We start from the raw sequence: 24,747 nt of genomic DNA, 5'->3' as shown, positions 1-24,747 counted from the left end.
TTAGTAACTTTTGTCTGAGACCACTATGTCTGATCTTTCTGTCAGGCAATCCATGCTCTACCAGTTTGTGGAATAGAAGGTGCATTACAATTGGCCGCATCTTCACTTGCATTGACCATTAATGACAAAAATCACACATTTAAAAGAATTAAATCCTACCAAACAAGAATTTGCAATCACTCCCAGTCTACACACCCATACACAAAAGACAAAATGTCTTCACTGTGTTCTTGATCCACACTCCATCATTCCTGGGTCACTGTAATGTTACTTACTGAACAACTTCTGGGCTTTCTTCTCACCCACTAGGAATTTGTTCCTGTTGCCGTGGTGTGAGGGAAAAGTAATGACCACACTACTTTGAATGCTAAACAGGAAAGCCAGTGCATCCCAGGAAGTACTTAATCCAAGCTTTGCCTGCTGTTATATGGAAATTTATATGGAACAAACCAGTCCTGACTCCGCTCTTTTCTCTCCATGGCTTGTGATCTTATGACCTTTTCCCACCCACAGTTCTCATTAAAACTGAGAATGAGGGAGAAATGGCAGCTAAACTTTAAAGGAGACATTAACATGCCAAGTGTTTTCTGTGTACATCATGAGGACACAAACAGGACCAAACTAAATGTCCAGTCTCTTTTGAAGTTATTTCTCCTCCACAAGAAACATCACTTGCTGATGTATAACAAAGATACCATAAAATGTTACCTTCATTCAAAACTGCTGGAAGAAATTCTGAGAGAGAAGAAACCAAACACATTGAAGGCTCCAGCCTAGTAGAAAATTTGCATTAGCTACGGGCCATCATGCAAATATACAAGCTACAGGATTAATCACTAGCAGTAAACAAATATTTGAAGAGAAGCTTTCACACAGCACTTGCATGGCAAGAAATTAGCTATAAAAATCAATTATGCATCATAATCATCTGACAGTATGTGTCCAGGAGATTCATCTCAGGAAACACAAAGCAAGCATCTGGTCAAGTGCAAACACCTCATTCTGCAATTGATAGCCTGGCCAGGGACACACTTCACAGAGGTCACTTACCCCATCCTCTTGGGAAGGGAAAAAGGAATCTTAGAGCAAAGCCACAATAAGACAGAAAAGAAAGCCAGCCCTTGAAAATCATTGAAAAATAAGCTCTGACCTGTAAATTATGAAAACAAATTTATTCGTAGAAAGAGAAAAGTTTCTCCCACTATGAACTACCACAGTCTACCTGAGACCAAGTTTGTGTTGTGGTAAATGGAAGAATTTAGACTGCAGTGAAATGTGGTGTAACTCCATTAATCCTCTATACCCAGGTTTCTGGTGTTTCAAGGGAAGGTTGAGCAGAAGTGGATTCCTAGTTCGTACAAAACCAGTCTTTCACTGTAGTCAGTGTATTAATACTGCCTCACCTCAGCCAAGGTTGATTTGATTCAAGGTAACTGAAATAGTGGAGACTCTCACTATGAATCTGGTTTTTGGAAAGAGTTTATACTCCATTAACCTGAAAATAAATCTGTCATAAAAACAATTTTTAGGTATCTCTTTCTCGAGGGAGGTGTTATTTTATTTAGCCTATTATTTGTTTAGAACAATAGGGATTTAGTACTAAAAAGAATAACCCAGGACACTTATTATAAAACTAATGTGCAAAAATGCATACTACATCATTATTCTATTAATTACAAGAGTTAATAAACCAGCATCTTTGAGTAGCCTTGGAAACTCATCCACGATTGCTATCAATGTCTTTGCTTGGTTTTTGTTCTTTTTTTAGAGAAGAGGGCAGTGTTAAATTGGAGATGTCTGTGTATGATAACAGATTAAAACAAAATTCAAAAGAACGGATGGATCTGTGGATCTAGGAAAAAGTAAGAATAAATCCTCAAGAGATGCTTTTTTCAAAGATACCTGAAAACAAGCTTGGGACCTTGTGTGCCATGTTTTATTGGTGTGAAACAGTTATGAGAAAAGTTCAATTAATTTTAAAGTTTAAAAGTTTACCTGACTGCTGTGCCATTTTTCTTTATGAAACACAGTTACCACAGCAGGCCTCTCAATGAATTCCTGGTGGTCTCATCAGCAAGAAATATTGACAGGGAATCTCAGAAGGAAATTCGATAACATGCCCCTCGCCAATAGTAACCAATAGAAGAACAGGTCAGGAAGCAGGACTGGAAGGCCCCAGGGAGACAAGCTAAAGCTACCCCTGACAGCCAAGGAAAGCAGCACCATGACTACTTTTTCGTCCAGTGATCAGCAGATGCAGCCAGCACTACACAGAGATGCAGACAGAGGGAAGCATTCAGGGCTGCAGCACAGCCCAGCTCTTACAGATTCAAGAGTGTCAAAGCTACCTTCAAGTAGATTTAGCTCAAAGCTGAAATCTTGCAGACTTGCAGAGAGGAAATGAGGTAGCAGTGCCTGGTCTTCTCCCAGAGCAGCAAAAATCCTTTCAAAACAACAGGATGAGCACATTTTACCCTTTCTTATTTTCTTAATTTTCCATATTTAGTTCTTCACTGCTTTATCTTCTTCTTACTAGCTGGACTACCTTTTCACAGTCCCCTTAATGTCTTGTTGCCCCCTTAGGCAACCAGAAGCACCTGTTAACTTAAAAAACATTTCCACACTTGTACTTCACTCAACTATATTGGCAACAGCTGCACATATCTACCGAGTAAAGCTTCTGTTCTTAGTTTCTGCTAGCTATCATCTCCTTCAAAACTTATCTTCAGCCAAGTGCACCGTATTTCATTGGTGCTGCTTCTGGTTATATATTGTTTCGATTTCTTTCTTGGTAAGTCTATGAATTGGCTGGTTATTTTTCATTATTTTTATGGGGCTATGGGGAGAAAAAACAAGCAATTCCTTTACTTGAGAATTCTGCCATTTATTAGGACAGTAAAACTCCCAGCAGAAATTGCAGTTTTCCAATATCATTTGCAGGGGAAATTACAAGGGCTTTGTTTTAAAGCCATGCAAAACTTAAAGTTAGACATGGATGGAATTCCTACAAAAAATTAGAAAATTAGAATTAGGAAATGTCCTCTGAAGTGAAAATAATATTAATTACATCACAAGAGACCACATAAGCTAAAGAGTTAGTATTTCCAGGCCTGCTTAATGCCTAAACAAAACAACAAGCAGTTGCTGGGAACTGTGTCACTAGAAATAAATAGCTGTACTATTATCAGCTTCTGCATGTGAATTGCATGTGGAACAAGTTCTTCAATATTCTGTCTATAAACATTCACAGCATTGTGTTGAGTAATCTTCCAAAAACTTTGGAATTTGCATGTCTTCTAGCATGCCTAGCACCTTTTCCGAAGCAAAGGTAGGGGGTTTCATGGGGTTTGTTTGTTTGGGGTGTTTTGTTGTTGTTGTTGCTTGTTTGGGCAGGGGGGGGGGGGGGGGTGTTCTCCAGTGCATAAAGGCTGGTCTATAAAGATGCCTAGGTGTCTAATCCTAAAGGTAAGTCTGTGAAAAAAACAACCCTACATTTTTAAATAATTTTAAAGGTCCCTTTCCATTCTCTTTCAAGTAGAGCTCCAGTTGTTCCATGAAAAAACTGTGCAGCTGTGAATAACCTGAGGCTGAGGTGGTTCTTGAGATGCTGCAGGAGGGAGAAAGTGCAGAGCTGGTTTCTCAGAGAAAAAAGATCTTTCTTGCTTTTTGCTTATTTGATGTGTCCTGACTTCCCTTGTTCCAAGGCACTAACAGTAACTTTTGGAAACCTCCTGAGCCACTCTGCCAAGTGATTACCAGAGAAACTGCCCAGCTGTCTCTGTTGGAAGTTCAATAGGATTTTCTTTTCATGGGTCACAAACATTGATGGATGAAATCACACAAAACCCAAGAAGAAAAAAGTTCCTGACCAAGAACGAAGTTCATGTGCAAAAATCTGTACTTGAACATGAGCTAGCCATAAAATTAATTTTAAAAAATATTGCTATTACTACCACAAGTATTTACTATTGTAGCACCTTAAATGTTCAGTGTGCTTTACTGACTTGGACAAGACAAGTTTCTTTCCCTGGTTGATTTTGCCATCTAGATCAGTCAGAGTACATAAGGTAACAGTGAGTCAAGAGTCAAATGACCATGTGAGGAGAAAGGGATTTACAGGAGGTTCAGGAGGGGTCTAAACCAGGATTCTGAAGAGAACCCCACAGGGCTCAAAGACTGCCCAAAGCAGTAGCTTATAGAAATATGCACACCATGCCTTTCCTATGTGTACTGTGTCGAGATTTTATTATTTTTCTAGTCCAAGCACTAAGCAACTGCTCCACAGATCCAGGCTTCTGGTCTATTTTCATGGTGTTAATATTTATAGCAAATGGATCAGGAACACATTGTGTGCATTTTTTTTTTTTTTTTACATATAAAATAGCATGATGATAATGTAATTAGCTGTACCTTTTCTATGTATAAATATACCAGCCCCACCCTGTCTCATATCTCAGATAATGAAAATACCCAGTCCTATAGCAAAGTAAAGCTAGCAATATCCACTGTATCTCTTGCACATCTAAAAGCAGAAAGCATGACAAGGCCAGTGAGAGAACTGCAGCAAATCAGTTTTCTTTAGAATAAACTCACCACTTACTGTACAGGAGTAAAGTTCCTTCCAAGGCTGTTGGGCTGCATGAAAATGTAAATAAAATGTCTATGACCTTATTCTGTCTCTGCTGTGGAGAACTTTATAGGCCTGAATTCAAAAGTGGCAAGTTTCAAGCTACACCTAATTATATGGTCAATCACAAACTTCACAGGGATGTTTGAAGACTGCTGCTCTTGTTATCAAAGTGCAGCACTGGGCAATGAAATTGTCAACAGAAACTGTCAGACCTTGCTTTGGAACACAGAATCTGTACACCAACACTGATACTTCATACAGTACCCTATGAGTAGCTCCTGCCCATGCTTCTTGCGGTACAAAACATGAGAAAATTAAGACAGGAACTTAGCATTCAATGCAATTGGCTACAACCCCTTGAAAAATTTTTAGAAGTAGTCCTCTTCTGAAATTTGCTGGTAATTTTTCACCTTTCAAGTGCTAGCAATATGAATAATGATAATGATAATTCAGATGCAAACAGAAATATTTTAGGCCTCCTAATGAGGATACTTTTTGGCCACAAGACCAGTGGCTTTAGAAGTGGGTTAACTACTTCCATTGTTTATTTTTTTAACTATCTATTACTACAGCTATCCAGAATGCATTCCTGTTGGTCCTGGATCAGTTATTCAAATAAAGGGCTGTAGTCTGGTGGATTCTTCTGCTGTCCACATGGCTCCAGAAGTAGCTCCCCACCTGAGGATGTGATAATTTCTTCCTGGAATGATAAAACCAATTAAATTATCAAAGATCTAAGCCACACCTACCTTCTAAGAATAGCAATAAAGGCCATCACTCCACTGTAACTGGCAAGTAACTATGAATAAACACTTGATAAAATAATTACAGACCAGCAAAAGGATCTTATTGATTAATCATTTTCTTCATACTTTGTTTATCTCTTATTAATGCTGGTAGTAACTTGTGCTACTATCCAACAGTGAAATCAGTGCATACACCAGACTCTGATTTGTACTACTTGTAAGTTGCTGCACTCCTTAGGAAGCCAGTTACAGATGCTTATAAAGGGTGTTCTCATAGGTTAATTGAACAGACAGATGCCAGTCTTACCATGCTGCTACCCCCAGGCAAACTGAGCAAGAGCTCAATGTTGAGTCTCACACACAACAGTAACAGCTTTCTGACTGATGACAGCAAGGTGAAAGACATTGCCCTTGCCAGGTAAAGGCAGTCTGTACTCACAGCACCGATCCTCATTAATTAAATATGCACATGACAAGCTTTTCATTCTAGTGACTGATTACCAAGACATCAACTGGAAAAGCAGAGAACTTGATCTTTGCACTTGTTCCTACAGTAATGATAGTTCTTTTTTTGTTTTTGTAGAAGTTTAAGACTGATAGATGCACCAAAATGAGCTGGAATCCAGAATTATATTGACTAAAATAGCAATCCTTCATCTGAAAGTTTAGATCAGAAATATGCATCTATGTATGGACCTAGTATTTTCATAACCTACCAAGTTTCTGTTGAAATCCAATGCAAATTTGGTGCTTGATTTCCTCAGAACACCTGCAGGCTCCCCACTGTTGTTCCTTCCCAATCACAACACCAGACTGAGAATCAGTTCAGACAGTCCCTACCCGAATTAAATGATTTTAAAAATCAAAGAATCATTGAGGTTGGAAGAGACCTTTAAGATCGAGTTCAACCTTTTGCCAATCACCACCTTGTCAACTAGACAAGAGGGAGGGAGGGAGGGAGGGAGGGAGGGAGGGAGGGAGGGAGGGAGGGAAGGAAGGAAGGAAGGAAGGAAGGAAGGAAGGAAGGAAGGAAGGAAGGAAGGAAGGAAGGAAGGAAGGAAGGAAGGAAGGAAGGAAGGAAGGAAGGAAGGAAGGAAGGAAGGAAGGAAGGAAGGAAGGAAGGAAGGAAGGAAGGAAGGAAGGAAGGAAGGAAGGAAGGAAGGAAGGAAGGAAGGAAGGAAGGAAGGAAGGAAGGAAGGAAGGAAGGAAGGAAGGAAGGAAGGAAGGAAGGAAGGAAGGAAGGAAGGAAGGAAGGAAGGAAGGAAGGAAGGAAGGAAGGAAGGAAGGAAGGAAGGAAGGAAGGAAGGAAGGAAGGAAGGAAGGAAGGAAGGAAGGAAGGAAGGAAGGAAGGAAGGAAATGCATATATTTAGCAATGATCTCAGATATGCAGTTGATGATTTCCACACAGTATTTAAATGCAGATAATGAAAAAAGAAGATGCACGCTCACATCATTTTCTGTAAGGTTTGTTCTTCCAACTAATGGTTATCACCCCCTTGTGTTTGTCAGCTGAGTTGCTTGAGTGACCTCTCAGTTTTTTAATCAAAATGAAACAAAATTAGGTCAATAGGTATAAGCAAGTAAAAAAAATTATTTCTGCCAGCCCTCCTCAGGCCCTCAAAAAAAAAAGTCTATGCAACCTTTGGGGTGGGGAAGTATACTCTTGCAAAAAATAGTCATGAGGAAAGCAGCACCTTCTCCAAAAAATACAGCAATAGCTGCAAGGGAAAATGTGCCCACAGCACAACCAGACACATACGGATTGCTTGGGGTTACAGGGAGCTTTGGGAAAATTGACTGTACTTCACCTGAGAGGGCAGGCAGAAAAACTTCTAAGACAACCATGTGACAGACAGGATAAAATGCCTCCTGAAATGATTGCCAAAGGTACCAGTTTTAATACAGCCATAAGCTGGACAGGGAAAATAGAACTGTGTGTTGGCATCAAAGCTGAACTGATAGGCTTACTACACCGGCAGCTATTAACTCTTATCATGGGACGCCTAAGCAAGCTTTTTTCTTTTTTTTAAATGGCAGGAACTCAAAGCCATTCTGCTTCTGACAAGGGCTCTACTGATGTCTGTAAACAGATGTGCTCCTCATACAGTGATTGCCTAATGTGAGCTGTGATGAAAATATAGGAACCTTGCTGGAACAGGGATGGCTGGAATTGGTTGTCACCATCACCAGGAGCAGAGAGGAAACATTAGCCAGGGGTTCTACATCCAGCACCTGATAATCTGCATTTGAGGTATTGCATGTTTGCTTTTCTTTCCCTAACAAGGCCCTAGTTAGACTCTTTCCAGGTGCACTGGGGCTGGCTGGGATGGATCTTCACAGTTACCTCTGCTCCATTGTAACATTGTGTTTTGAATTTGTGTATTGACAACTCACTACAGTTTTGGCTATTGCTGATCAGTGCTTGCACAGCACAAAGGCTTTCTCTTTTTCCCACTCAGGCCCAGCTGGCAGAGTAGGCTGGGAATAAGGGAGAACTAGGAAAGGACGCAGCACAGTCAGTGAATCCAAACTGGCCGAAAGGACGACATTCTATACAAGAAGGGTGTCAAGGATTTGAGCTTCCCAGGTGGCCATTGAGAAAGGATTTATTTAAATTAGGGGAGAACATATATTTTAGTCAATTGTGACACCTACCATCTAACCGTGTGGAAATACAATATGTGGACATTTAATATCATAGTGATCTCTGAGCGGACACTAAGGCAACACTAAACAGATGCTGTAAAACAAGTGAGAGAAATGCAAGATTTAAAAGATAGAGAATTTAGAAGAAAATTAATCTGAGACTGAATACTTTAAAAGTTAAAGGCTGTGAATAAAAGGAGAAGCAAAAAATTTATAGAATTGCTCTGAGAGAAGAGTGAGAAAAGGATAAAATAGGAAAGGGAAGTAGAAAAGAGAGGATGAAGAGGAATTATAAGGGTGGCTAAGAAAAAAGCAGAATTAAAACTGAAGATAGGGAGAGGTGCAAGACTAAAACAATTTATGCTTTCAGAAACAGTTCTACTTTTTAGTAACAGTCTTGCAAGAAACAGAACCTAGAGGTAAAGTAATTCAAACCCATCTAAAGTTGAATAGTAAATTCCTCTTGCAAGATTGTTTTGGGTAATAAGGAATGACCCTTAATACCTCCCAAAAAGAGGACCCCTCCATGTTCCTTTCTTTAGTGCAGGGCCACACTCTTGCTTTTCCACATGGCAACTCTCACATCAAAGGTAGAAAAATGCTGAAATTTCATTGAAAGACCTTTCTGTGATATTTCCAATCCAATTTTCCACGGCAAAAAGGCACAGAAAGCGTTACATCTGTCAGCCCTTATTTTAGGCCATTTGTAGCCAAGGAGAGTACACACTGTATAAGAGGACACAAGTATGTACCTGGAGCATTTGAAAGCAGGGGAAAAGCCTTCTGATTCACTGCAACAGAAGTATAAATGTTACAGCTGGGCTTAGTGTACAATATTCTTTCCCACTATGGTCATTCCTGTTTTCCAGCGTGGTTTCAAACTACAGGGCTCCTCATTAAATTATTAATCCATTCCACTTAGCTATTGATCTCCATCTAGCAAGTGTTACCTTGTGAAAATCAATCAGATCTGTGAGCGTTGAGTGTCGGTTTGGATCTACCCCCAGGAAGCTGTAGAAATCCCCTGAGGCATCAACCAGGAAGTGCTTGAAGCCATTTTGCTGGCGATAGGACAACGCGTAGCCCCAGATCTTCTCGCTGACTCGCACCAGGAACGCACCTTCAGATTTATTCATCAACAGCTCCTCTGCTTCCTGACGGCTGATAATGCCTGGTAAGAAAAAAACCCCGTGGTTATGCAGGTAACAAGTCTGTCGGAGGCAATCAAATGCAGCAAATACTGAACAGAAGTGAAATCACAATGGTGTAACTTTTGAAGACTGGAATGTTTTCAGGAGAAGTCTAGGAGGAGATGGAGACAATGTTTATGCTGTTTGCTTTAGAAGGATAGTAAGAATTTTGATGGACTCTGGTGGGATATGCTTTTTAATTTGATGATTATGGCTTGCTTTCCCATCCTTACTGCTTTTTCAAAGGAAGTGCATAAATGCAACTGGCCCATCAAACCAGTGAATTCTGGACAAGCCATCATTTAAGCAGAATAGCACAGCTTGGCATTGCAGTTTGAATTTGCAATACATTGCTGATATTTGCAATTGTATTGCAGTTCTGCAGACTCTGTTGCCTTATAACTGCTTTATAGGTCCTACAGAAGGAACGTAAAGCAAGTGTCAGGAGAAAAAGCACTTCTCTGCTTTTGTACATCCACACACATACACATCTATGGATGCATATAGGTAAATTGGAGGAAAAGGTTTAATGGGAGGAGAGTTTCAAGAACTTTCCCATTTCATTTTTTTGTGTTGGAACAATCTTCATCTCTTGTTCTGATTCTGGGGCACAACACTGGAGTTGCTGGTACTACTGCTTGCATAGAGGTAATAAGAGATAAAACCTATTCTGCTCCCAACCCACAACAAGTGTGATTAGAATTGCACCTGGCACTGAACCAGGTCTTACCATGCACCCAGAGAGCCTGGTTCCAGTCTGTCTGGTCAGACTAGAGGACAGTCAGCTCATGTCTCAATTATCTGTGAAACACCAGATGCTCGCTCTCATCAGGAGCAGATGTTGAATTAGGCCATTCTAAATGTGAACATGGCACATACGACAGTAAATAATGTATGTCCATGTTCCAAAGTTGCTCTCTGTGGGGATAACTTTCTCCAAACAATACATGTGATATTTAATGGAACTGCTTGTCATCGTAGAATCCTACACATCCTAGTGAGAGTTCCATGGAATCCAAGTAATGAAAAGCCACATTGTTTTAGTGTCATAACAAACATAGTTCAGGGTTTATCAGTTTATATCTGTGAACCTCATGGAGGGGGGCCGAGCTTCCAGAGCCCACAGAAGATGAAGATGCTCATGAGGACCCAATACAAGCTAAGATGAAAACTGAAGCTGGGGAACTAAAATTGATGATAGATGTGACCTTTTTCAGATCCTACAATAAGGTGAGATAGTAAAGGCTTGAAACAAACACTCGAATGCATGACACTAGAAACCATTCTGGCCTGGGAGAAGGTGAAAAATCCATCTCCTTCAGCCACTCAGAAAAACCAAAAGCATAAAAGCAGGGAAGTTGAAGTAATGGCTTCCCTGTAGTGGAAGAACTAGAGCAGCTATGGTTTATACTCTCAAGGAAAAGCATCACTCAGAGCAATTTTCCTCAAGTCGACTTTTCCAATTCTCTCCCACTGATACAAGCCTATAGCAGACCCTTAAACTGGCTGAACATAGTTCTGGTTGTTCATTGAGAAGGAAACAATTAATCTACAGCAGGGTGATGTCAAGACTGAATACTTTATGTCATCCTTGAGACTGCCAATGTCACACAGAATTTAATGAACGCTATCATCAGTGTGGTGGTTTATGGACTGTGCTGCGACTGAAATAGTCAAAAAATAAGCAAGGTCTAAAGTACCACATATAATAGTCATGTCTATATAAAAAGACACAATTCAGCCTTTAATGATAAATGTGTATAAATAAAAGTCATACATTGTCATTTCTCTGGTGTTTCCAGCAGAAGCAGCATGTGCAATTAAATACATGCACAAATATTTGCAGCAGTAGGATCTTGCAGTGTACTGCTATTAAAGAGGTTTCACCTGCTCCTTCCTTTCAGTCACAATACTTTTCTGAATAATGCCACAAAACAAAGAAGAGATCAATATATTGTGTGAGAAAAGTTATAGCTGAGAGGTAACAATAGCTCTGCCTCTACTATTTCAGAATAGAAGCAATAAAGACTAAAAAGCAAAGCAAGGGAGTACATCAAAGACATCTGGTAATAGAAACAAAGCTGTTGAAGCTATTCACCATCTGCTGTTAAGGAAGAACAAACTCACGTGGGACTAGATCTTCAAAAGAGTTCTGTTTCCATTTAGACATTGAAATAAATGGCCAGGCTTAGGAAAAAAACCAACAAATAACAAAACAACAAAAAAATCAATAAAAACCAGCACAATGACTGGTAGGTTTGCTGAGGTTTGGGGGGAGTTGTGGTTTTTTTTGTTGTTTTGTTTGTTTGTTTTCCAAACTCTGTCCAGAAGTGTCATGGTAAGAGCCCAGGAGCGAAGGGGTCCTGAATTCCTATGTAATCTTTTCACTATTTACAGCTAATCAGAATGCAGATATTTCATGCTGTGCTGCAGGTTGGTAATCTAAGTCCTAGTAACTAGTAATATTTATGGATACTGATAATAAAGAAAATATATCCAATAGGTCACAAAAAGCAAAACCTAAAATACATGTAAATAAAACCTTCCTATCTCCATAGAACTACACTGAGAGACAAAGCTGGGCTGCATTTAGAAATCAACAGGTAAAGCACACATTTGAAATATACTCACAAATGAGTTATATACTGACATAACTCATGTACTCACGGGCCAATATGGGGCCAGCCTTCTCTCTGAGCTACACAGACAAAGTGAGACTGCTTAGGGAGCCTCTGGAGAAAAGTTTTCTTTGCTCCACACTCACCACCTCTTCTTCTGCACAATTTCAGGAGTCGAGCAGGCAGTAACATACCTCAGATGGAGATAAATCTGTGCTGGGGAAAGGTGAGAGGGAGCCCATTCTTCACCATTCCTCTCCTTTGTAACCATCCTGGCACATTTCAGGCGTGTACAGAGTTGGGAAGCAGCACCTCAGTGAGACTCAGCCAACTCCACTGTGCCTTGCTCAGTGTAGGAACTATGCCCCTGGGCTACACACAGACACATATAGGAAGCCAAGGCCCAGAGGAATAATGTATTTCTGATGGCAAGAGATCTCTTTAGGCAAGGATGAGGCACACTGATAATCCACCATGTCCCAAATGAGCTCTCCTTGAAGACTTGGTGCATAGGACTATCTTGAGTCTCTATTCACAGGAGAAATTAAAAACATACCAAAATTCTGAAAGGAACGGGGGCCTTACTCCCCTGGGAATCTTAAAAAATCCCATCTAAATGAATAATGCAGTAATAACAGGTATTTTTCTCCAGGTTTTTAGAAAATCAGGTGTGTTACATCCACTGTTGCCAGTGTGGCTCACAGTTAATTCCCTCTGCACTCTGCAGAAAATATACCTCTTAATTGTTTCCTTCAGAGTTCATTCTACATCCAACTATCAAATACTGTAAAAACCCTTTATACCCACTGTCAAAACATTTACACCTTATTCACTAGCAAGCAGTGCAGCACATAAAAGATAGGTGTTGGCATTACTTGTCTGAATATACCACTGTATAATAGAGCTGTAAATTTTTCTGTTAATGTCTCCTCAAAGCCTAGTGTTGATTTTTCTTCCTTCTTTTCATAACAGCCCATAGAATGCATTAGTTGGGAGGAAAATAATTTAACCTCTCTCTTTGTACATTATTGTCATGTATCAAAAGAAAAAATATAGCACAAAATCCCTTTAACCGTTTATCTCATATATATATATATAAATTTTTTTTTCTTTCGATAGAGGCTCTTCTGAACTAAAATCCCTGCATTAAAACTCTGCTACTACCCTTTAATTTTTGGGAGTTTTCTCTTCTTGTCTAAATAGCTCCTGAAAAGAAGCTTATGCTAAAAGATGGAACAGTTAACGATACCATTTTCAGTGGCTTCTCAAACTAAATTCCTGTGTGTAGTTTATGACACATGATCAGTAAATTGTCAGAAATTATGGGTCAAGAATATTTCATTTTGTACTGTTTCCACTGTTGGAACACTTGTGTTTCAAAGTCAGAAACTCAATGTTCTAGTGAACTCAATGGAAGATCAACAACAGGAAGGCTGGGATTTTGGCTTTGCTTTTGTTTGGTTGGATTTTTAAATCAGTAAATACTTTCAGGCCTATATAAACATTCTAGACTCTGTTATAAATACCTGACATTTCCTGCAAATAGCATGGAAAATAAATATATGCATGCGGATGTCTCCTGAGAAAATATCAGTACACTAATCCAAGTATGGAATTTTGTTACAAATATTATTCCTGTAGGATGCATTCACCTCCTTAAAGGTGAATACAGATGAGATTGAATTTTTATTTCCATTATGTATGAAAAAGATATCAAGCTATACAGATCATCAATAAACTTCTGTGATGGGTACGTGATGTAACACATGCAGTAGATATTAAGACCTTGCTGTATCTACTGAAACATGAAAATTTGCTTAATCAGTAAAGCACACAGAAAATATCTCACTAAAGCCAGAGAGGGCTAGAAATTGTATATTGGAGTAATAAACTCAGAGCAAAGAAACAGATTTATGCTCTGATCCTGGCTCAGCAAACTGAAACACTTCTGTCCTGTTACAATAGTAACTGTGTTTTGTGCGCAAATTGAAAAGTGTGACAGGTTTTTTAGATGGCTAGTGAGCAGTATTCATCATCCTTTCTCCAGGCAGACAAGACGTTTGCATTCATTCAGTCTTGGTCTTGAAAGCAAGAAGTGGGAAATTCTAGTTTGTGGGCATCTTTTGCAAGCATTTCACTCGTTTACATTACTCACCTTGTTACTGCTCATCTAAATTCTCAAATTTTACTGAATTTGAAAATGAGAGAGAAAAACCTTCTAGTATGCAAATTAGATCTAAATCAAGGAAAAAGATGACAAAGCTGGCATGTGCAAGGAGAAGAGGGGAGAGGAAAAGCCCTCCTGGGATGTATTTATGTTTTCATAACTCCAGCCATCATTAGGCTCGTGTTTCTCCTAAATAATTCTGAGGGAAACACAGACATGAACAAACATGGAAGACTGAGCTTTTACCAAACCAATTGCACAAAACAGAACAAAGCCCACAGTGAGATTCTTGTTTACTTTGGATTTTTGCAAAAAAAGGCAAAGTAGAAGAATTAAAGTAGTCTCTTAGTAGAACCTTCCTGGCTTTGTACAACTCATTCCAAGGCAATACTGCCAGGTGACACTCCAGGGGGAGCACGTGGACCAAAGGCAAGAAGAGTGCATGGAACAGCAATACTGCTAACTAGCCCCGGCTGGGACGACCTTCTGCAGAGATCTCAAAGAGCCCAGCACTGGCTGATGGGCAGTTACTAGAGGGGATGTGGGAGGTACAGCTCTGGACACACAGATACTGAGGGAAGTTTGCGAAGCTGGGGGTAAATCTTTCTGGAATCAAAGGCTCCTTAAAAAAAGAATTTAAAGAAATATATAAAAGCAGAAATTATTTCCAATTCAAAATCAGCAGTCTCTGAACACTTCACTTGCTGAAGGCATCACCATCAGAACTGAGTGCCAGTTCCCTGACTTGTGCAAGCAGCATTTGGAACTCGACCCACTGCTCACTCAGTGCGTGGAAATGTTACCATTTCCCACTTCCTGCAAGTGGAAGACAAGAGTGTAAAACTGCAAGCGTTAAAACTACTGTCAGTCTCAAGGATTGTTTGGGAAAAAACATGTCTCCTTAGATTTTTATTTACTTGCAGCATCTTCTTTCTCTCAAGCCTATGTGCACATTTAACCACCAGGATTTTCTTTTAAAAACATTGTCAGAAGAAATACTTGTACTTGCAAATCTATAGGTGTTTAATCTCAACAAGAAAGACAAGTCAAGCATAAAACTTCAATTGTGCAGTCTTTTAAAACAGCTACATATTTTACTATCTCTGAAATAAGCATTATTTCAGAGATAGTAAAATATGTAGCTGTTTTAAAAGACTGAAGTTTGGAATATTTTACAGGACGCGTAAATCCATAATCACTATTTAAAAAATTAAATGCTAATATATATACACATATACACTTACTTATTTTAGCACCAGGTTCTGCTTCTGTACTACACATCTAATGTTTCTTAATAAGTAAGATCTTTGTTTTGTCTTGAAATAATTTTGACATAAGAAGAATACTATATACTAAAACCAAATATATATATTTTCACTCACAGTCTTTCATTATTGAGTCATAAATTAGTTTTGATGCTTCTGAATTGTGAACACTCATCTGCTTAGGCACACAAACTTAAGTTTGCAATGCAGACTGGCTCCTTTGTGTAACCTGCTCTAAAAACATGGCCACATTTACGGATGTGTAGAAGAGACAGTAAATAATGAACATTCATTTTAAAAGGCTGCTGTGGGCTGAGAAAAAATGAACTACATCCCAGCCAAAAGCAGGACATTACCCCACCATTTGCATGCTCTATCATGAATATACCACTTGTAAAGAAAACGGGATTTAATTCAGTGCCCATGGATTCCATTATATCTACACTGTGATTGATATTATACTGAATAAATTATATAATAAATCAGCATAAACTCTGGAAAAACAGGGCCTGATTAAATTTCTCCTTGTATATTGTACAGCCATTTATTCTGAGGCAGTTTTTTACCCATTATACCCTTTTTTCCACCATGTAATTAATTACAGAAAATACAGAGGAATTAAAAAATCAGGCCCATGTCCACACAGACTGGACTGAGACAAGCAGCTGCCAAAAAGCTTTCTAATAATAATAGCAATAAATTATGTAGAATTGTAACATGCTCTGATTTTCTATCAAAATGAATAAGACAGCAACATTAAGTCCTAATGCAGTTCCCTGTGCCACTATTGCCATAGCTGTAAAATGGCTAGGAAAGAGAGTACCTGTATTTACTAAATGCAGAAAAGGAATTAATTGCTTAGGAAATAGGAAGTTACTGGTGAATTTTATCAAGCCAAATGAAAAGCGGCAAAATGGACAAGAATATTTTCTGAATTCATGGCGACTATATGGCACAAACTATAAAAAGGCAAACAAAAGCAAAGCAGATGTGTCTATAACACTGCATTTTATGGGTATCCTTGCCTTTATCAGATCTTCTCCACAAACCATTAAAAAACCCTAACAAAACAAAACCTCACCCACCCAAGCACACACAAAAAGTATAAACAAAAACCAACAACTAAAACCAGTGCATTCAGTCATGAGCCAAACTATAAAAAGCCTGCAATTCTTAGTGATTAAAACTCAGAGAATAGCAACAGTGCTACTTTCTCAAGCTCATCTCTAGAAAAATAGGAGAATAATTTTAGAAAGATATAATTCTCAGGCATTCTTTCTTTCTTCACATATAAAGCTTTTCAATATGTCTTGTATAAAAGCAATAGAATGTTTTCATTATAGAATTAAGAATGTTTAAGAATATTTTCAATACATATTCCAGTTTTTTCATGATTTTGCTGAATTAAGATAAATCCCAACACTTCAAATTTGGACTTAGAAATTGAACTCACTGTCTTTATTAGAGGTTTCACATGTTTTACTTGGATGTAACGACACAACCAAAACATAGACTACAGCTTCAGGCAAACAGGAAATATATCCTAGTCCTATTTAGGAAAAATCTTAAAAAAATAAATGAGATGTACTGAATGAAAGCACATTTTAGAACACTGAAGAACAATTATCATATTAGTGTTTATAAAAAGGAAGACAACTGCATTGGCTTTAGACTAGCAGATGGATTCAAACAATTTTCTGTATTACGCATCTCTGTCTGAATACTGAAATTACTTTCCATAAAGGCGATTAATCTGCAGTTCTACCTAAAACAAACAAGTTTCCCAATGACATCAATGAAAGAGCGAAGTAAAATGTTGACATGAGTAATGACTCTTATATATTCAAAATCTGCTTTTGTGTAAACTGAAACCCAAAGCTCTCCACAGACACCCATGCTTAGTAAGGTTTATTCAAATGTCAAATTTCTGTGAACCAATGTCTTGAATAGTGTAACACAAAATAAACATGCGGGTAGGGAAGGTTTTGTAATTCTACTGGTTACCAACAGAGAGGTGGTACCTCGACTGGTCATGTTTTGAGCATTATGAATGTTCAGAGCCTTATTTGGGAGCCTTCCTTGGGAGCCCAGTTTAAATGGCTTTATTTATGCAGATATTGATTTGTTATTCAGTACACAGGGAATGCATTATGAATAAAATTTCATTAATTTAGTAGTCTCACTGTAAAAGCATTTGTCAGTGAACAGACACTGAAATGTCTAGAAGATAATTGAGTTTCATGGTAGTAGACAAAATACTACACTACAGCCTCTGACAAGCTACAAATCTGCTAGAGTTGCTAATGTTTTCCACTGGCCTTTACATATTGATACTGATTTGTATTGCTGTGTCTGTGCTCTTTATCTGACTACATGGAAGTTAGGTTTTGATTTTTCATTGCATCCATCAAGATTCTTTAAACCTCTAGTTTGACTTCCAGCAGCAAGGTTTGGCTTTTAGATCCTGGGGCCCTTTCTCCCCGTGTTGCGTTTCCGTCTGCCCTATGACACAGCTGAGGGTTGCTTCATGCTCCCAGGTGAAACTGAATTTCAGAAAGAACCCAGACTACTTCCACAGATTTGGCCCACAGTTCATAGCCTCTCATTAATACCCCGAGTAGATACCAGCTGATAAAGACAGTCACATGGTGCAACTGGCTCTGCAATCACCACAGCAATGTGTGAGTACAAAGCAAGGAGGCGTTCCAGGAGGTTTTACTGATAGCATCCTTGGCCGTGAATAAGACAGAAGAAAAGCAGCAGAATGCATTCTGTTTGCTTTTCCCTAATAAGGAAGCCCTCAGTTCTTAACAAAAAATACAGCCCACAATCAAAAATTACTGATGAACCCTTCTCCTCTCCATAATTAATTAATTAACAGAGCCAAAAAGTAGAAAAACCTGACTGTATAAACACATAGACATGCTCACAATGGTCGTTCAAAGCACATATATCTTACAGCTCACCTAGAACACTGTAATCTCATGGGTGTTGAAGAAGCTGTCAAAACACATTTTCCATAAACCTAAATGACAGCTGTACTAGTAAATCACAGTGTCAGCAGAGCTCACTCAAAAGGAGGGAAAAAACAATAGCCACAGTTGACTTGGAGCCCTGGGAAATTCAAATTTTACAGTTGAATGTTTCAACAGATAACTAGGCAGAAAATATACTGTGTTCTTTGCTTTTCAGGCTTTTCTCTCAGGTGAAGAAAAATGGGTTTTTCCTTAAATATATTCCCTTTGTGTAAAGTTCAAGAATGCATTTATTTTTTAGGTACATTAGCAATCTGAAATCTGGAATCTATTTATATCCGTGAGAAGCTTCCAGATGACATCACTGAGCTCATAAGAAATGTTTCTACATTTTTTTTAATCAAGTAATTATTAGAACTTTTATTGCTAAAAAGGGTAAAAATTTAAATCATGGTATATCTGGAGTAATTTCTCATGCTCAAATTAAAACAGCAGTTCCAGATAGATTTCTACAAAGTACTTTCTGTATCTACTTAAGAAACTGTACTTCTTTATCTAGTCCAAAGAAAAATAAATCTAGGGATACTATTGATAACTAATTTTTCTTCACACACTTGGCTAGATTTGGGAACTTTAGGCTGGCTTTGTTAATTACCATGCTTTCTAGCTGCTTGCAGCATTCTTGCACATTGATTTCGTGTACTGTTCCTCAGGGGAAAAAAGTTACCTTTAATTACTCAATAAAGTGAACCAGACACTGAAGCACTGTTGAAAGTCAAATGAGAACAACATTGGGATAGTAAAAACTTCACACCTAACGAGTGGCAATGCAGTAACCATGTGCAGCTCTGACAGTGACCCAGTTCTGGACATCCCCTGGGGTCTGACATAGTTCTCAGTTAAGGCACCAAAAACCAGGCACTAAATTGCCTCATTTCCTACCTGCAGTGGAACTAAGGCGAGTGAGCTGGCAGCTAGGCTCAAACTCACAGCAGGATAAACTGAATGAGGGGTTTGAAGCCCCTACTCAGAAACAGAAATTACTTCAATGGAGGAAACAATTCATCTCAAGTTCTGAAAAGGTAATAAACAGAAGCAGGCACAAATTTTTACTTAATTTTTGAATGCAAAGTCTGGAATTAAGAGTCTATCATTTATGCTAAATTTCATGAAGGAAACATGATAAAAGGAACAGAACACATACAGCAACTGTGCGGAACAATTTGTTCCTACCACCATCTCAGTTCTTATAGCTTCTGTCCCCACCCTGTAAACAGCAGCGAGGTTAAGAGAGAAAATAGGGGAGGGAATTGTGTCCCATGACTAATGAACTGCTGCTTCCTTGTACTTTGGATTGAATATCTATAAATGTTTATAGCACATTTCAAGTCAAAAAGATTCCTTTTATCAAGCATATTGGAATGAGTTTATGATAGCCACATGCACTCATGGAAGGTCCATGCTGTGTTTAATTGTGAGAAGCGGTGGCAGAATGGTCCACGGAATTACATATAATTTAGATCTCAGTCCTCTCCACTGTGGATTAAGAACTCTTGTGTATTTTATTATGGATGCTAATCTTGGATAGAGAGCTAGAGTTTGAAGCAGTCAGAGCCAATGCTAATCAGTGTGCCAACACACATGGCTCTTTTGGAGCTTTACCTCTTCAAAAGAGTCTTGAATTTGTGATTTGACAATCTCATTCACTGAAAGGCCAGGAGAAGAAAGATCTGACCTTTCTGAAATTGAAAAGAGGAGGAAACTTTCCTTCCCCTAATGTTTGCAAGGGAAAGACAAATTTGTGTCTCCTTCACTCCACCCCATTCTACCTCCATGCCAGCGGCACACGGTGCAGTGACACACACAGGTTAGTTGCCTGCCGTCCCAGAAATCTCTTCCCTTTGTTTCTCTGCCAACTCCAACTGTTTACCTCCTGTGGGGAAAGCAGTTCAAGTGTCATGATCTGCTTCTAACTGGGTGAACTGGAATTAAGCTAAACCAGCAACATATTTTCACTCAGCCCCATGCTTTCTCCCCCCTGCATGACTACGCACTATACATGCTGGTACCCTGTTTGAGAGAGTTGTCTTTGCTTAGCAGGAAAATAGTGTTACTTCAGAGGAGCTGTCAAACTAATAACTTGTAATCTTCTCCCTTGAGGCTGGATCAATAGGACTGCAGGTTCAATGCTTAGCAGAGCAAGAAGGAGGACCAATAAGGTGTCCAGCTGCTGGGAAATCAGGGAAATTTACTGACCTCGGGTCTGCAAGTGTTTTCTGGGCTTTAAATAGATAAAATAATAAAAAAACCTCAGCTTATTGTAAGCTGATGAGAATAAATACAGAAGCCTGTGAAAAAGAAAGCACATTCTTGTAAGTGTGCAGGCAAAAGAACAAGAGCTGCAGGCATGGCTGATAAACACTTAGATACAGACTAACAATAAGCAGGATATGAGCATTTCATCCAGGACTAACAAGGTTTTGCACAGGATACCTGTGGTCTGCTAGAGGGGGTGATCAGGAAACAAACAGACAGAGCATTTAAAGGTGCACAGTATGAGCTGAATGTCTTGTGCTGGTAGTGACTGATACCTAAAAGTGCCTCGTGCATGGATAAACTCCAGCTGACACATCCACAATGCCACTGGAAGGAGAAAGCATGGTCCAGCAGGTAAGGACCAGACTACAGTAGATGTAAAAGGGTGCCACTGCTCAGATTCAGGCTGCTGGACAGATTAATAAGGCCTTCTGCATTTGCTTTGGTCGCCATCAAATCATCATAACTCCTTCCAGTTTCACTATAAGCAACCTTTGTAGATGTCTGGGCTTTTTATGTACGTGTAACACTCCTTATTTTGTATAAAATGTGACTTTTATGTCTTTAAATGTGATTTCTTCCAAATAACTCTTGCTCTTATATCATGTGTTTTTTATAAATGATTCCTCATATCTAAACACTAACAGCAGAGCTTTCTGTCCAGACACACCTCTCCTTTTTGTCTTATGCAATGTGATAAAGCCTGAAGGAGCTGCAGTGACAGAGGAATGTACTCACACACAGACCAGTTCAAAATGGAGACAGAACTGTAGTGAAAAAGTACAGGCAAATACTGTAAGCTACCACGATGGCTAACTAAGCAAAACCATAATTGCTCACAATGGCATGCTCTAATAGTAGCAGATGGAGAAGAAAATCTTAAGTGTTTTAAGTGAAATGGGAAGCTGTCTTCAAAATGTAAAGGAATTTTCAATATTTTTTTCAGTAAATTCATCTGGGAGTAAACTATCTGAAAAAGTAGCTGAATATTCTTCACTTATGGAAAGAACTGCTTGACATAAAGTTTAAAAGCCTCTTTTTAAAAAAATTATTATTATTAACTAACCCTGCACTGTCTGGGATCTGTATGTGACCTGTGTCCATGAAATTGTTAGCACACCACACCTGTTTCCCCTTTGTTCTCACGTGTTCTTTATTATCTATCATTTCAAATGTCTACCATACCTGCTAAGAAAATTTGCTGCCTCTATCTTCAGAATGTGCCAAATCTTTATACTATAGCTTCCAGTTAAAAAGCAGTCAAGAAGGACAATGTATTGTAAAATAAGAAAGCTCATTTCACATTAGCAATTAGCCTATTTACATTAATTATTCAACTGCCTCATTCTACAATTTCCCTGCTGTTCTTTTGTGCTTCCTTTCTCCTTGTAGCATGTTACAGCTCACATTACCTCACTTTAATACTTTGCTCTCTTCCAAGAGGAGCCATGAGTCTAAAACATTTATTTTGTTTGCTAATAACCTGTCTGTGTAGACACTTTGGAACTCTAATGGCGTAAGGAAAACAATTCCAAGGCCTTCAAAAGAACTGACAGACTGAAACAATCATTATGACCTAAGTGGAATGAATTAGTGTGTGAAGGAACATTTTATTTCTCAGAAAACAGCAAAACACCTCTCATTTCTTAAAAAAGAAGATGAGAGGTGAATTGAAGCTGAGGAAGCATTTGGGTTCTGTTACATTAAAGGTCTGGCTTGTGACAAAAATAATCAAGTACCAGAATCCACCTTAGGACCTCACCACTTTACTCCAAATACTGAGTGATCTTTGAAAAACACTATCAGAACATCTAGTAAATGTTTGATAAGAATATATTCCTTAAATACAGAAAAATAATGTTCCATCTCACAGGAAGTAAAGAGATTATCATGACTCTAAAATAACAGCAGTCATGTTTATATCCACCCATATAAAGAACATATATAAAACTGCAAGGACAAACTGGTTCATGCTTGCTGCTGCATTAAAACCTCTGTGTAAGTTATAAACATTACTGCTTAATAATAATTTTAAAGTAAAATTACAACAAAGTAATTTTAAAGTAAAATTAGCTATTTAAAGGCAAGGGTACAAACCCAATGTGAGCCCATCCTCAACCATTCAAATGCAAGACAGACTTTGCAGCGTCACAGAGGGTTTAGCAACCCCTCTGTATGATGCATCAGAGGGATCTCATTCATCCTGCAGCACCACACTGACAGGAATATCATCATCCTGTGCCTCAGTTCAGCAGTGAGGGAAAGCACAGAACTAAACAGCCTTGGAAACTCCTGTGCTCTGTGTAACCACAGGGTGGGGACAACAGAGGTGACAGCTAAGCGTGCCTTCCCTCTCAGGCCTACCTGTACTTCTCAACTCCTTTTCTAACGCAGGCTTATGTGATAAGAGTGTAATATGGTGTGCAAATTTATTCCATGTCTGCTCTTCCTGCCAAGATTCCCAGCAAAGGTAACAGCCATTCCTACCAAATTTTTCTGAGAAAACCACACAGATTGGGGATGGTGATTGATACTAACTGGCTGTGGCATTACTTGTTTTGCAAAAAATCAAGCAGGTGGCAAGATCTGGCAGCCTGTGTTGACCTGGATGTGTCTCTGCAGCAGCCACAAGCCACTAAGCCTACAAATATTTGAACTGCTGATCACAGCTGTGTCCATCCTCTCTGAGAACTGACAGAGAACAGAGAACTATACCTTTATCATAAAGGAAGTAAAACACAATTTCTTCGAAATCTATCATCTTGAAAGTATCCTCTTTTTTTAATCTTTCCCAGAAAATGGTTCAAAATAAATTTTGATATTCTGTGACCCTTTTTTTCAATCTCACTTTCCCTTCCTCATTACTTGCATGAATTAGAGAACTGGGCCTGTCCTGCAAATGTGTGCAACGGGTACATTGATATTTACAATTTTAAATTGAGTCAGGGATTCTCTGATTCCATTCCAGATGTTTCCTAGCTGCAGAACATTTTGGAAATTTTTAACAAACTTTGTATCTTTTTATCATCAGCTATAATTCTAGAAGAGAAAAAAATCCCAGACCCCTAGGGCTTGGTTTACTGAAGCAGATAATCTACATGTACACTTTCACAAATAGATGCAAAACCTAGACAATGATAAAGCAATGAATTAGAAAATAGATCATTAATATCAAGAAGGCTGTACTTCTGCTGGATTTACAACCCTTGATTTACCTAAGAAGCATTTATTGAAAATACTGGAAGGTTCCTCTTCAAGAGCAGAAGAAAAAGCATGCTTTTGTGCTAGAAGCAGCAAACTTTATTTCCTCGTAGATGTTCTTCAGACAGACCATCGCCAATTCTATATCCTTTAAAAAATATTACAATACAAGCTATATGTTATATTTCCCACAGTTCAGCTATATGAATATGTCCAGCACCCTCACTGCTGTTCAAAGACTCCTAATTAATAGACTTTCAGAAATATCTCCTTTATTGAGAACACCTGATCTGCCAGAACCATTATCACTCTTTCGATGTGCCAGATTTTCCTCTTGAAAACAAGTTTTTTCCTGAAAACAGCATTAGCCATCTGAGATTAAACCTTGATCTGTAAGCATTTGCTCCACATCCCTGTTAAATTGAGAATTTTCTTCCCTGGCTCCCCTGACCTCAGAGATTATTCAGCTCCTGAATATTATTCACGATTATTTGTCTCTCAGCATTCTCTCAATCCATCCTTCCATCTGCTCTGATCAGCTCCTCCACAGCTCCCCACTCCCTTAACTGCACCCTCACTCTGACTGCCCCCAGTGAAATGGGTCTCCACAAGAGCACCCACACTGCTGCAATTATATTTTAAAGGTACAGCCTTTAGGGCAACTACCTCATGTTTCCAGATCTGTGGTATCAGCCTCTGAACTTTCCTTTCAACCTGAAGGCAAGCGGAGATCTGATAGTGCTGCAGCAGCTGCTTGGCAAACAGGAACACAGCCACCCACAGACAGGCAATGAATAAATTCTGTACTATGCTCACTACACACCTGAGAGATTCCTGTTTTATTGTGGATAAACAGCAACAATCATAAAACATTGTTCTCAGCTAAATCTGGGGAAATATTTCGAGATCAACACCCTCTGCAAAGACCAGCACTCCTATATTCTGAATGGAAAATAACCAAATGCAGAACAAAATACGTGAGGATGAACAGT

At 38.9% G+C, this 24,747-nt stretch overlaps 1 protein-coding gene across 1 annotated transcript in view; it reads right to left on the bottom strand.

The window, feature by feature from the left end:
- Window positions 1-2,282: 2,282 nt before the first annotated feature.
- Window positions 2,283-24,747, bottom strand: part of SH2D4B (SH2 domain containing 4B) — a 57,739-nt gene continuing 35,274 nt past the window's right edge. Inside the window, exons 7-8 of the mRNA XM_066191552.1 lie at window positions 8,974-9,194; window positions 2,283-5,330 (exon numbers count right to left, since the gene is read on the bottom strand). Coding sequence (XP_066047649.1) covers window positions 5,238-5,330; window positions 8,974-9,194 — 314 coding nt within the window. The 3' untranslated portion in view covers window positions 2,283-5,237. The remainder of the gene's footprint in view (window positions 5,331-8,973; window positions 9,195-24,747) is intronic.

This window comes from Chamaea fasciata, unplaced genomic scaffold, assembly GCF_029207755.1.
Source record: "Chamaea fasciata isolate MVZ Bird 193981 ecotype frontalis unplaced genomic scaffold, bChaFas1.0.hap1 SCAF_9, whole genome shotgun sequence".
Classification (NCBI taxonomy): Eukaryota; Metazoa; Chordata; class Aves; order Passeriformes; family Sylviidae; genus Chamaea; species Chamaea fasciata.
This window is presented reverse-complemented; position numbering and strand designations above follow the sequence as displayed.